The sequence below is a fragment of the Mauremys reevesii genome, linkage group 11 (genome assembly GCF_016161935.1).
Source record: "Mauremys reevesii isolate NIE-2019 linkage group 11, ASM1616193v1, whole genome shotgun sequence".
In the NCBI taxonomy this organism is placed as follows: domain Eukaryota; kingdom Metazoa; phylum Chordata; order Testudines; family Geoemydidae; genus Mauremys; species Mauremys reevesii.
Genome location: NC_052633.1, coordinates 40,572,869 through 40,586,870, shown reverse-complemented (window position 1 = coordinate 40,586,870; position 14,002 = coordinate 40,572,869). Strand labels below are relative to the sequence as shown.

At 41.1% G+C, this 14,002-nt stretch overlaps 1 protein-coding gene and 1 long non-coding RNA gene across 5 annotated transcripts in view; one reads left to right on the top strand and one right to left on the bottom strand.

The window, feature by feature from the left end:
- Positions 1–2,944: 2,944 nt before the first annotated feature.
- The window catches only part of LOC120375180 (collagen alpha-1(XXVIII) chain-like), a 69,043-nt gene continuing 57,985 nt past the window's right edge, over positions 2,945–14,002 (top strand). The window contains exons 1-7 of the mRNA XM_039495917.1: positions 2,945–3,081; positions 4,924–5,093; positions 6,158–6,726; positions 8,988–9,008; positions 11,358–11,417; positions 12,815–12,868; positions 13,183–13,227. Of these exons, the coding sequence (XP_039351851.1) occupies positions 4,937–5,093; positions 6,158–6,726; positions 8,988–9,008; positions 11,358–11,417; positions 12,815–12,868; positions 13,183–13,227 (906 nt within the window). The 5' untranslated portion in view covers positions 2,945–3,081; positions 4,924–4,936. The remainder of the gene's footprint in view (positions 3,082–4,923; positions 5,094–6,157; positions 6,727–8,987; positions 9,009–11,357; positions 11,418–12,814; positions 12,869–13,182; positions 13,228–14,002) is intronic.
- LOC120375181 overlaps positions 9,034–14,002 on the bottom strand; it is a 67,222-nt gene continuing 62,253 nt past the window's right edge. For 3 of the 4 annotated variants that reach the window (XR_005586485.1, XR_005586486.1, XR_005586484.1), the window contains 2 exons: positions 11,573–11,652; positions 9,034–9,809 (listed from right to left, as the gene is read on the bottom strand). This is a non-coding gene — a long non-coding RNA (uncharacterized LOC120375181). Of the gene's footprint in view, positions 9,810–11,572; positions 11,653–13,140; positions 13,195–14,002 lie in introns of all 4 variants that reach the window. The other variant, XR_005586487.1, reaches the window with a different exon arrangement.

The window sequence follows — 14,002 nt, the reverse complement described above, 5'->3', positions numbered from 1 at the left end:
TACACTACACAGGCTCTGCTGATATAGCATACCAGTTACAACTATGCCGGCAGAGCCCCTGAGTGTAGATGCAATGTATACCTAAAGAAGGAATTTTTCTCCTGGCATAGTAATACCATCTCACCAAACAACATTAGCTCTGCCGACAGAAGCATGTTTCTGTCAAAATAGTTGTGTCTAAACTGGGGTCTTGCTGGCTAAGCTATGTCTGCTGGCGAGGTCTCCCAGGATCACACTCAGGATCACAATGGGCATTTCGACTTCCCCTACGGTGATCTTCTGGTCCGGGAAGAAAGTCCCTGCTTGCAGCTTCTTGAACAGACCAGTGTTCCGAAAGATGCGTGCATCATGCACCTTTCCAGACCAGCTTGTGTTAATGTCTGTGAAACACCCATGGTGATCCATAAGTTCCATGGAGAACCATTGAGAAATACCCCTTGCGATTAGTGTACTCTGTGGCTAGGTGGTCTGGTGCCAGATTTGGAATGTGCGTGCCATCTATTGCCCCTCCACAGTTAGGAAAGCCCATTTGTGCAAAGCCATCCACAATGTCACAAATGTTGCCCAGAGTCACGGTCTTTCGGAGCAGGATGCAATTAATGGCCAAGCACGCTTCCATCAAGACGACTCCAACAGTCGACTTTCCCACTCCAAACTGGTTAGTGACCAATCGGTAGCAGTCTGGAGTAGTCAGCTTCCACAGTGCAATCACCACGTGCTTCTCCAGCAACAGGACAGCCACTGCTCATCATCCCAGACGTGCATCATGATGTGATCCCACCACTCAGTGTTTGTTTCCCGAGCCCAAAAGGAGCATTCCACTGTGGTCAGCACCTCTGTGAATGCCACAAGCAATCTCGTGTCGTAGCTAATACGCATGGCAAGATCAATGTCACACTCCTCTTGCCTTTGTAGTTTAAGGAATAACTCCACTGCCACTTGTGACTGTTGGTCAGAGCGAGCAGCACTGGTCAGCAGTTCAGGATCCATTCCTGCAGTCCAAAAGAGGCACGGTGCATAGTACACAAACCATTGAAAGATGGCGCCAAATGCAGATGGAAGCACAGGGATTGCTGGGATGTGAAGCAATGCATCATGGGGCATTGGGACTGGACCCAGGATGCCCTGTGACCCCCTCTGCCTTCGCACAAGTCTTAGCAGCAAAAGAGAAAGAGATGCTCTGTGGGATAGCTGCCCAGAGTGCCCCGCTCTGAATAGTGTTGCAAGTGCTGAAAGTGTGAACACACTATTGTGCAGACAGCTGTCAGTGTGAACACACAATTACAGTTTTCCTTCTATGCTCTCTGACTGGTGCTGTAACTGCCGGGGCTGTAAATTTGCCAGTGTAGACGTGCCCTAAGAAATCTAACAACATAGGTTTTTGTGGTTGTGCTTTTCAATGATGCATCCCACTGTGACAGGTCCACACAAATTGCTTGCTGCCTCCAGGTTTCAAATAGGAAAAGAAAAGAGCTATAAAAACAGATCGCACAGATATAAGCAGAAGGCTCTTTCAAAGCATATAGTCAGAGACTGAACAGCTACAACAGTAATACTGTCTAACTTTTTATAGTTCTATGATTTACAGCATGGTTTATATAATCCCTCACTTTATGACAATTCATGTAACTCTCCACAACCTATGTCTGAAATAGTTAATTTATACCTAGAACACTTTGTTAAGACTTATGTTGTGTTAAAAGTAAGATTTACAGTACTGGAACAGTATCGCTAAAATCATTTATCGTTGCATATTTTATATAATCATCATTTGTCTTCATTTTTATCCATATGGAAGCCAGTCCAGAACAATTCATATATATATACACACACACTGGTGAGTGTGAATGGGGACATGAGTGGGTGTGGATGAAAAAGTGAGTGTGGAGGTGACGGGGTGTGGGTGTAGATGGGGAGGTGAATGCTCCGTTTTCTTTACCCAGTTGCTTTTCTTTCCGTGTTGGCGCCCCCCTGTTACAGATATTAATTCCCACAAGATGCTGCTGTTTCCTCTGCCTGTCCCTGGTCCCTCCCCACTTAATAGAGTTGGCTAGAGCAGGGAGGAGGTCTCTGCTGCCAATAGCCAAGGCAGAGGCAGCGTAGCACTCCCAACTCCTGGACACTGAGCCACTCAATCTCCTCACCTGAAGCACCGAGGTAAGAATCCTGGTTGTTACTGTTGTGCAAGTGTCTGGATGCCTGGAGTGCTAGGAAACCTGCAGTGAAGTAACGCGCGTTTAAAAGCAAGAGTCCGTGCTTCTGCCCGGGCTCTGTAAGTCATTTCTTCCATCCTCGGAGCAGATGCTTTTAAACTATCCCAAAAAAAGCCGGAATCTACCCGAAAGAGATGAATGTATTCCCGCCACCAGTACTGATCTGCCCTACCCTTGGACGGTGTCTGCTGGGAGTGTGCATGTGCCAGGGTTACTTGTATTCCTGCAAGGAGCATTTCCAACAGGCAACTTCTTCCCTAGTGGGTTCACATCGCTCCCCAGCTCGGTGCACACAGGCGCTGCAGCGGAAATTGCACAGCTCTAATATGGGAGAGCGTTGCTGAAATAATAGACAACAAGGTTGTGCTCATCCCAGTACAATCTCACTCCCCACCGCTTTGGGGGGGGGTCAGAACAGTGACCCCAATGCTGCTGGGGCTGGATAACGAGCATCCCCGAGCAATGACAATGGAGCGGGTCAGAGCGGTGTGTCCGGGCGCGGGCAGAGAGCTCCCCCTGGGGCCCCGCGGCTATGGCTGGGCTCTGCGCGTTGCCTAGGGCGCTGCGCAGACAGTGCCGAGGGGAAGAGCGAATTCGCGCAGGCGGGAGGCTGCGTCCGCTGCAGGAGCAAAACTTCCAGGCGTGTTGTATTCAGACAGCAGCATTGGAGTCTGGGCTTGGCACGTCCCACACCTGCGGGGGGGGGGGGGGGCAGCAAGGGAGCGCTCGGACACAAGCAGAGAGAGACGGTGAGCGAAGGTCCCTGCTGGGGCTGAACCCGCAGGACCTTTCAGCCGCTTCCTCTTTGGAACCAACCAGGCGCCAGGTGACTTTGCACCCAGAGCAGGACCAGGCACCAGCGCAGCAAGTGGGTACCTGGAGCGGCAAGCGGAGGGGGCGCCCTGCTGGTGTCCTGAGGGCGGCAGTCAGGGGCCTTCGGTGGTGTTTCTGCGGGAGGTGCCAGGCCCGCAGCTTCCGCGGTAATTCGGGGACCCTGAAGGCACCGGATGGCAGATCGCCCCCAGAAACACCGCCAAAGGCTCCCTGACTGCCCTGCTTGGGGCCGCAAAAAACATAGAGCCGCCCCTGAGCAGGACCAAAGCAGCTGGGCTGAATAGGGGGCGGCTGAATTGGGGTTTTTCATGTATGGTTCATTCCCCCGCAGCAGCTGTTCTGAGAGGGACATTAACAGGGGAGTAAAAAACTGAATGAGTCCCACTCAGTCGTCTCCCCCCTTCCCCGGAGGCTCTGCGTAGGGAATGTGACTAACCATTCATGAGTGACTTTCCGTGTGTTTAATCATCATTCACCTCAATTTCAGCTACAGTTAAAAACTTGAGCGTACACGTATTGTAGGCTCCGTCCGAGAAATGCCAATTAGAAAAGCATTGCCATGTAGCCTGGGCGGGAGGGAGGGGTGTGTGTGTGTGCGCCCACGCGCTGGTTTGCTTTTTGTAAAAATACTGTGAAAGTGACTATAACATCAGTTTGTGTCAAGTACTGAACCTGTTTACACTGTGTTTGAAAACGGCTCTAATAGGTTCTGTTATCAAATACAACAGCATTCCTGTTCGTAGAGATAAAAACAGCTCGTTCATACAAGAACCGGATTTTAAAATATATGTGGAAGCTTGTACTGTAATCTGAGCCATTATATCGTGTTAGAAATGCTCAGAGGTTACATGACTAGAAGCTGCCATAGGCCAGAGAAAGTTACAACTAGTTTCAAGTATTACACCTGCGCCTGTTCAGGATGAGAAGAGATGGTGGTCAAGTTGCTGGTGGTGGCTGGACTACACTACTGCTCGCACTGTGGCTACCAGAGAATGGAGCAGTACTAGTGATATTTCAAGATTAGGAAATCTGAAGGAAAATGTTACAGTAAACACAGGCAAAGTGACTGAATAGGGAATTCCTACAGAGTTCCAGAAAAACTGGTTTCATAGCCAGGCAATTTACTTCCATCTAAAAGAATGGTAGATGGAAGTAGCAAGAGGCAACATAGTCTAGTGGATTGTGTGCATCGTTGGCAGCCAGCAACTCTGAAAATCTACTCCCGCCTCCAAGACTATCTTGCTGTGTGTCCTTTCACAAATCATCAAAAGCAGCCAGTGCTCAAAGGTGTCTGAAGTTGGGCATCCACAAGTACCAACAGTTTTGACAATTTGAGCCTTATGCTCTATTTCAGTTTCTCCATCTGTAAATTGGCATAATACTTGAGTCCTAGGGGTGGGTTTTTTCTATTTTTTAAATATTTCACTGGGTATATGTAAAGGATTTCTTATATAATCTTTGTTGGAAGATAACCTAAGGATTTCACAAGGACTATCTGTTTGCTTCATACATGAATCACTTTATCTTTAACGTAAAGGTAGGCATAAAACTTAATCTAGGTTTTAATACATTGAAGTAAAATACCTAACTTTTCATTTGACTTTTTTTAAGTTACTGGTTTAAAGATTTATTCTCCCATCCTTTTTATTAGACTTTAGGTGAGTAATTCCCATTAATGCTAACACTAGCTGTTAAATGAAATTTCCTGAGTATTAATGTACAAATGGACCCTTTGAATGTTCTGCTTGGAGCATGTACTGCTGTTAAAGAATGAACTGCTGTTTATATACTATTGGAGCAAAGCATATCCATCTCTCATTGTTCTTGTGCAGCATAAATAATAATGTGCATCATCACTGTATTTTGTGTTGTTTAGGAAAAAAACAAACATGTTCTACAGATTCTGGTGGATTTTGTGGATACTAGGAAAGCATGTGTTTTTGGCACAAAATCTCAATGAAGACAAAAGAAATGGAGTAAGACAACAAAAATCTAAGCACTTTCTGTCAAATGCCGTAGAAAAATTTCCCAGTCCAAGTGATCAAGGTGAATTTTAACACATTTTTTCTTAACATTTATGCAGATTCTAGACTGTATATTTACAACCTGCAGAGCTACTCCCACTTACAATTTCATCTGCCATATTTTTACGCTTAGATGTATAGTTCACTTGGGGTGGGAGAAGAGCTTAAAAGAACAAGGTTGGAGGATTCTTCCGTTACATTCTCAATGTGTTTGGATGTCAGCCATGGTATTACCAGTAAAAGAAAAGTGGCAGATATACATTTATTCAGAAGCAATTTTCCTACGTTTTCAGAAAACTAATATTGCCTAATTTGCACTATGTTAGGCCCTGAGCTTGCAAACTTTTATATACGCACCTAGGTTTACACACTTGTGTACTCCCATTGAACTCAATGGGAGCAGGATAGGGCACTAAATGAAGTGTTCTAAAGAGTTCAGTGCTCTACCTAGTCAGAGATGCAAGTCTATGAATATATTTATTAATTATTTGTATTATAGCAGCCTCTAGAGATCCCAACAGAGGTTCGGGACCAATTATGCTAGGTGCAGTATGCACACATTATAGTGAAAGACAATATGTCTACCTTGGAGAGCTCACAATTGAAATACACAGGATAAAGATCAGGAAGAAAAACAAAGGCACAGAACAGTAAAGTGACTTGCCTAAGATCATACTGCAGGTCAGTGGCAAGGCCAAGAATATGACCCAGATCTCCCAACTTGCCATCCAGAAGTTAATCTTCTGGGTCCACCTCCTGGTAAGATACCAGGTAGAAGTTCTGAATGAAGGTCTAAATAGCTTCAGAACATGCCTCATGCCAGAGGATAATACCACTTTCAGAAGGCTTCTTTTCCCCCAAGAAGGTCTCCCCCAACTTCAGAAGGTTCCTCATCCCATAGACTCTAAACCTCTCCCAAATTTCAGAAGGTTCCTCATCCTTATGTTTATTATGCAAGTATTCTAAAACTTCCAGAAAATTGAATTTCCACTTTCAAAGCCTACTATTTACATACAAATATATCATTTTATGAGTAACATAGTTCCTAATGTAATTAAACTCACTTATCTACCAAATTTATTCCAGATGAAGATTGCGTTCTTGAAATAGCTTTTCTACTGGACAGTTCGGAAAGTGCTAAGAACTATAATCACGAACAACAGAAAAAATTTGTATTAGAAACAGCGAACAGTATGAAAGAAGTGCAAGTCAATTCTGGACGTACTCTCAGCTGGAGGATGGCCTTACTTCAGTACAGTAGCACTGTTCTCATGGAGCAAACTTTCCGAGACTGGAAAGGTCCTGAAGCTTTCAAATCTCGCATTGCTCCCATAACCTATATAGGCCATGGTACCTACACAACATATGCCATAACCAATCTCACACAACTGTACATGACTGAAGGGACTTATGGCAGTGTGAAAGCAGCTGTGCTCTTGACAAATGGAGTGGATCATCCAAGAAATCCAGATATTTTTGCAGCTACTGCTGATGCTAAACATCAAGGAATTGTGTTCTTCACAGTGGGAATGACCAGAGTGGCTGAGGAGGTGGCCAATGCTGCCAAGCTTCGACTTCTGGCCAGTGTTCCAGCATCAAGGTTTGTTTTCAACCTCCAGGAGAAAGGAGTTGTGGAGAAAATTGTGAAAGAAATGGTATGTATAGACAAAGGTTTGAAACTGTTGTAGCCAAATATTTAAAAATATTTGACTGCTCTCTTCCCAGTGTTTTTAATTTTTGGTGTTCTTTTAAAAAAATCAGTATTTTATGGGTAGAAGCAACACTCTGAAGTTCAATCTGATACAAGTATCAGAGGGGTAGCCGTGTTAGTCTGGATCTGTAAAAGCAGCAAAGAGTCCTGTGGCACCTTATAGACTAACAGACGTTTTGGAGCATGAGCTTTCGTGGGTGAATACCCACTTCGTCGGATGATACAGTTCATTTGCCATTTGTCATCATTCCAAAGCACAAGCTTCTCCCTCACTCTCCTTCATGGATCTCCCCAGCAGAAATATTCAGGCTGGAAGTTGAATTTGCCCTAAAAGATTTGGGATATTTTTATTATTTTTTCTTCAGGAAAGGTATTTTAAAACTAGTTTTCTTTGTTTAAAAAGATAGTTAACATTTGAATTCTTTCTTCTGCAGCAAGTCAGAGATATTATATTCCTTTAGTCACAGAGGCCAAATTCATCTCTGGCATAAACACTCCTCCATAGACTTTAACGGAGGTATGTCCACTTAGCCCATAGCTGAATTTGACCCTAAATCTCTATAAGTGTCCACTGGAAAACCTACCAGGGAGTCTAGAAGCACATATGATTCCAGAGTTGAAAGTTTCCTGCACTTCTTCACTGTGTTGTGAACTCTTGACTTAGATAGCATTCCCTTACAAGTGTGGAGTACAAAGCCATCTTCCCATGCCAGTATAAACATGATAAAACAAACATTTGACTGCATCCTAGAGAGAACACTAATAAAAGGAAAGACTGTCATAGTCAAACTGACAGACAATTGACCTTAAAGGGTCTACAGAATTGTAGGTTATGTCTGACTGCACTCTAACAAGCAACTACTCAACCTAGCCACACTGACTGCCACTCGCTTTAACAATCTGCCTCTCTATCTGTCTGCTACCTCTTAGTCACCAATATCCTGTGATGTTACTTTAAGCACATGCTCCATTCAGTCTGGACTGTTTCTCAGATTAAGCTATTTGGATCAAAGCACTCCCTGGTACTAAACCATTCTGAGTTATGCCCCTTTTAGCTGGTTGTTCACATCTTAGGGTAAACATGATGCTTTAAGTCAGGTCTCCCCAGTTGGTTGTTTTGATTTATAGTGTGGTTGCTTTATCTTGGCTCCCCTGCAGAGAATGAAATAAACACCTACAATACTGTGCAACTGAAAGTTACACATTAAACAGTGACAGTCAGCAGCATCTGCAAGCTGCATATTAGTCTTGGCAGAAAGCAGCTGTACAATTAACACCAACTTATCGTGAAACCCATAATTCTTAGTAAATGAACTAGAAATGTTTCAGTAGATCATCAAATAGGAAAGGTTAGACTCTGCACTATTGAAACCTAAAAATAAGCATGTCTGATAGCATGCCATATCATACTTGCCTTGTCCCCAAGGCCCATGAAATCATTGGGAGTTAGGCACCTAAATAACTTTGAGGAGCTGGACCTAGATCTCAATGATTCACTATAGATATTTCCCTCAAACCACTAAGTGGAAATCTTAATCTTCTCTAGGCACTTAATCAAAAGCTCATCTAAATCAATGGGAGTCTTTCCATTGATTTCAGCAAACTTTGAAACAAGCTGTATGTATCTAAATCTCTTCCACTGTGTTGCAAAATGTAAAATAAGTGTACTTGGGAGTGTTGTTGACTAGTTATTATTGTTATCTGTTGCTATTACTTACTATATCATTGGAGTCATAGTAGACTTTCTGACAGCATTGCTTTGACTAAAAGGGTTAGTGTGTGTATGTTTATGTATGGGCAGGGCCGGCGCAACCCATTAGGCGACCTAGGTGGTCGCCTAGGGCACTAACATTTGGGGGGCAGTGACCGTGGTGGCCGGACCTTCCGCCACCTCCACCGGGGGCGGCATTTCGGGGGCGGGACCTTCTGCCTCCTGGGGCGGCAAAAAAGCTGGCAGCGCTCCTGTGTATGGGTTAACATTATAAAATAGGAACTGAAATATAAAATAAACTAGAGAATTTGATGGAAGTCTTTTATTAACTTGAAATTGTGGTAATTAGTTGCTGAACAAGGAATAGATTTAATTCACTATAATCAAAGATAGAGAACATTCTTAGCTTTCTGGATAGCAACATGCATTTTTTCCTCTATAGGTGGATTAGGACCTGTAATTTCTAATGTTGTTTTCAATGTCTATCTTCACAGAAAGATCTGGCTGAAGAAGGGGTAAGTAATTAACTGGCAAACAAAATATGAGAATTACTATTTAATCATGCTGTCCTGTAAATAGTACATGTAATGTAATAAATATTCATGTAATTGAAAAATAACGTATGAGGAACTAGATAACTCAGGGAGTTGATAATGGGATACAATTCAATGGGGCTACTCATGTGAGTAAAGTTTCATATGTTAGTGTTTGCAGGATTGGAGCTTTTATTTCTTTCTAAATTTCAACAGTTTACAAGAATTGGAGAAACTACAGATTTCTGGAGCCTGACTTACTTTACATTTTCCAAGGGGAATAATATCTCAAATATATAGTGATATCAGATAAAGCCAAAGTAATAAGTTTATATATTCTCCAAGCAATTAGATATTTAATTAAATTATTTCTGTTGTATATGTAACAGCAATATATTTATAATTGAATAAAACTACATATGTAATGTTACGCCTCTCTATTCCATGCAGAACATAGGACCTTCACCACAGCCTTCCATCTTTACTGATCTCCTGCTTCAGTCTAAGCTTCTTCCCATGTCATTTTGATAGCTTTCAATTCTGCCTCTATTGTTCATTTCCATGTTATCCTTGAAGTGGCTTGTCATCTTTTCCCCTGAGTGTTCCAGTCCAATGCCTGTCTTGTTACGTTTTCTGTATTTTTCTTCCACGTATTTCATTGCCATCTCAATCTTCATTCTGTAATCTCCTGTCCTGTTGGCTTCTATTTTGTCGTCGTCCTCCAGCATTCTTCATTTGTGATTTTTTTTTCTGGATATCCGATAGAGATTTTGTCTAAGGCATCTGTTTATGAAAAATTGGAGTTTAGATAGTAACATCTTAATAAGTCTTCAAGTTTCAGAACCATATACTAAGACCAACTTTAAAATGGTGTTAAATATTCTAAGTTTAGTTTGGAGGGTAAGATTTCTATTTTTCCAGATCAGCCTTAAAATTACAAAGGCATGTCTGGCTTTTGCTTTTCTGGCTGTAATGTCTTCATCTGTTCCACCTGGTGTACTTACAATTCTGCCAACATATGTGAAACACTGGAACTGTTCTATGTCCATCCTGGAAAGTATTACTGGTGTTTCTTGTTCCACCATACAAGGTATCATACAAGGAAGTTTTATGTCACCCACAATCTTTTTACGGCAGTAGATTGGGTAATAAGAAAGACCATAGAAGAGCCAAGTGACATAAAATGGATTTTCAAACCGAAGTTAGAGGACATTGGATTTGCAGATGACATTAACATGCTATTCCATATCTATAGAGATATGCAAGGCAAAACAAATTATCTCCAGGACTGTGCACAATTAGTAGGGTTGAAAATAAACACAGAGAACACACAAGCCATGAGAACCAACACACAACAAGAAATACCATACAAAGAACGACATTGACAGTAACTTTTCCTCTCCTGCTCTCTCCAAAAAAATCCTGCTTTAAGCAAAGCTTCCTATAACCTGAGAGGGAAGACAAGCCAAATGATTCCATGAAGTCCTCTAGGGATCTTGTTATGCTAATCAAATTTCCCTATAGGCATTCAAAAAGCATGGTGATGTGTGACAGTGCAAAACCCTAAAATGGATTACATGCTGTTGTCCTTGGAGGCACATTATCTGGGATATTCAGATAAGAATGATGCTTGGGTGCCCACTTGTCTAAGTCTTAAAGTTTAACAAATAAATAATTTTTAAAAACCTTAAAACTTTTTCTATATGTATTGAGTCTTCATATTTTATGGTTTGAAAGCATAAAAAAAGTAACTACATATAATCACCGTGGATCCGTGATCCACTGGAACAATATAAATGCAAAGTAAAGAGAAAAAATGCAGAACATTAAAAATCATTTTATTAATTAGATTATATTAATTTGCATATAAGCATTTTGTTTATGCATTTATATAAGGCCAGGTTATGACCCATCCTGCATGACTGTTCAATGGAATAAGGGGGTGTAAGGAAGTATGGTGCCCCTTTACTCCCCTGTACCAGCTACCCATACAACAGGTAGCTGTGTAAGGGGGATTGAGCAGCACAGAGCTATTACATCCCCCCACCACCACCATCCTGCACAACAACATGCTACCCCTTACAAGGGGGTTGTGGCAAAGTCATGAGTATGTGATGTGATATAAAGGATTTCTTGGCTTGGGTGTGGGATACCCACATTACTCATGAGTGGTAAAGTAACTGAATGCAATTAAAAGATAGAAAGTTGTTTATTCTACAGAAGTAATTCATTGGTGGTTGTAGATTAACTATATGGGAATTGAAATGTTGCAATGTTTTCTGGCTTACCCATTAAAGTGCACTGATTTGCTGTGAACATTTTCATTCAAAGTGTCCCCAAGCTCCTACATGTAACTGCGAGAAAGGGGAAAGAGGCCTTCCTGGCCCTGCCGTAAGTAGCTGTCATTTCTCATTTTCCTTCTGTCTTAGTGAATAATGTATAATGTAATTTGCGATTAGATTTGTTCTAGGCATTTTGATTAATCCTCTGGATCTGATCCATGAGACATAAAGTTAGAGCTATAATAAGTATTTCTTTGTACTTACACTGCGTGGAAGTGTCAGATCAATGAGAAATGTGCAGAGAGCTTGCCTGCTATTCATGAGCTCCTCCTGTGACATTCTCTCTAAAAGGGAACAGCTGTGTGATTTACAATCTGCCAGAGATCTGCTTTGGTCATAGCAGATACCAACTTCCCCCTCCCCCTCCCCTCACCCCCCAAAAACCCCCCACACATGGTTAAAGGGCAAAAAGGAGGCTCCATCTCTATGGAAGTGCAGAGCTATTCTACTGATTCAATCTGACAGCCAGACCAGATGACTCTCATTATCTCCAAATCAGGAGTATAAAAAACTGAGATGCTTTGAGGCAAGAGGTAGAGAGAGAAAAGGAGAGAAAGGAAATCCTGGACAGTGAAACATTAGGAATTTCCAACTAAAGAGGGAACTGGCTTGAGGTAAGTGTAGAGAAGAGTGGGCTTTCTTTGAAGAGTACATAGAACTAGACCCTCCAAGCAAAGATGCAGGATTGTTTCATTACCCGTCCTGATGAACTAAACAGGGTTTAGCTGTCGAACTGAATTCTGAAGCCTTTGAACAGCCCAATATTATACTCATTAAAATCAAACTGAAGTATAAAAGGATTCTATATTACTTGCCCAAGGTCTCAGAGTCTGAGGCAGAATTAGGAATAGAACCCAGCAGTCTTGACTACTTTTTTATATTGGACTTGTTACAAACACGAAACTTTACTGCCTCTGCCTTCTATAGAATAGCACTCTTAGTTTAAAGTAATATATATTAGACTGTTTTAGTTTAAGTTACAATAAGATATCACTACTTGAAGAAACAGGTATCTTTTATATGAAACCATACATTTCAAAAAGTTCAGTACAAACATGCATCATTTAACAGTGCTAAAGTGAACAACTGTGATCTCTACAAAAACATCTTCATCTGTTTTTCAGATAAAATCAGTCCTAGATGCTTTACAGAAAAGTTAAGAAGAAAACAGGTTTTCTGTGGTGGTGAGCATGTCACTCCCAGACATGCTGTTTGACATCTGTGATAATTACACTGATTTGTGTAATGTCCAGGAAACAAATGACCAAAATATAATTCCTAAAGTACTGCATATGCTACCAAATAAAATAATTTTATTTAATAACTCCTTTTGCAGTGAAGTTACTTGAACCTGTCTAAAAGTACTGAATGATTTATACAGAATTTGGGATGTGGGGCATAGGATATGTGACTGTTGTATTACATAACCTTTTTTGCTGTTTTTAGGGAAAAAAGGGTCGTCCAGGTGATGATGGGGGTCCTGGCCAGAAAGGAATAAAGGTGGCATGACTTTTTAAAGATTTCAATTTGAACGGAAAGAATAGTAATGTATGTACTTAGCATTTATGAACTGGGATAGTTCATCTAAGTTATTTAGTCTTCCCTTTCTCTTGAAGTAAAATACATATTAATGTAATTTGCAAACAGAACTTCTATATTAGTATCTTGCATATAAGATAATTAAAACTTTGGAAGAGGGAGCTGGTATGCATCCTTTACTATGTAATAAATTATACTAAAGAGAACAATGTAAGTACAGTTTAAAACATTACATTTTCCTTGTTTGACTGATCTTGATGTTGGATTCTTCATAGGGGGAGGCAGGTCTCAATGGAATTCCAGGAAAAGATGGAATAGAGGTAAAAAGGAAATCAGTATTCTCTATTACATTATTCATTTACTTCAAGGAAGTTATCCCATGTTTGCAATAAACATTACAATAGCCAAGCAGAGTTTTCAGTTCCAGTTCATCATCCAGTGATTCATTAACACAAGAAATAAAAGAGTTAGAAAAACTAAAAAGGAGTATTGTTGTTTAAAGAATGTGTTTAACTCTTACTTAATATTAATGGGAGTCCACAACTACACACTTCCATTGGGGTTATATACTCCCCTCAAATGGTTTAGTCTTCTATATTTGATATATTCAATTTACAGTGTAATGCAGATAGCACTGGCTATCTTCCTTGTTAGGAATTGAAGAAAATTGATTAGGGAAGCAAAGGGACAGAAGGAGAAAAGTATGGCCTACAGAGTTAAGAACAATGAGGATTTTTTAAGTATATTAGGAACAAAAAGAATCCTAACTATGGTATTGGTCCATTACTAAATGGAAATGGTAGGATTATCAATAATAATCCAGAAAAGACAGAAGTATTCAATACCTATTTCAGTTCTGTTTTGGGGGAAAGACAGAAGATATCATCATCATAGGCTATGACTAACATTCTTTCCATTCTACTAGTATCTCAGGGGGATGTTAAACAGGAGCTATTAAGTTAGACATTCTTAAATCACTAAATCCAGATAACTTTCATCCAAGAATTTGTAAAGGGCTGACTGAGGAGCTTGCTGGACCATTAATGGTGATTTTCAATAAGTCTTAGAACCCTAGGAAAATTCCAGAGACCTGGA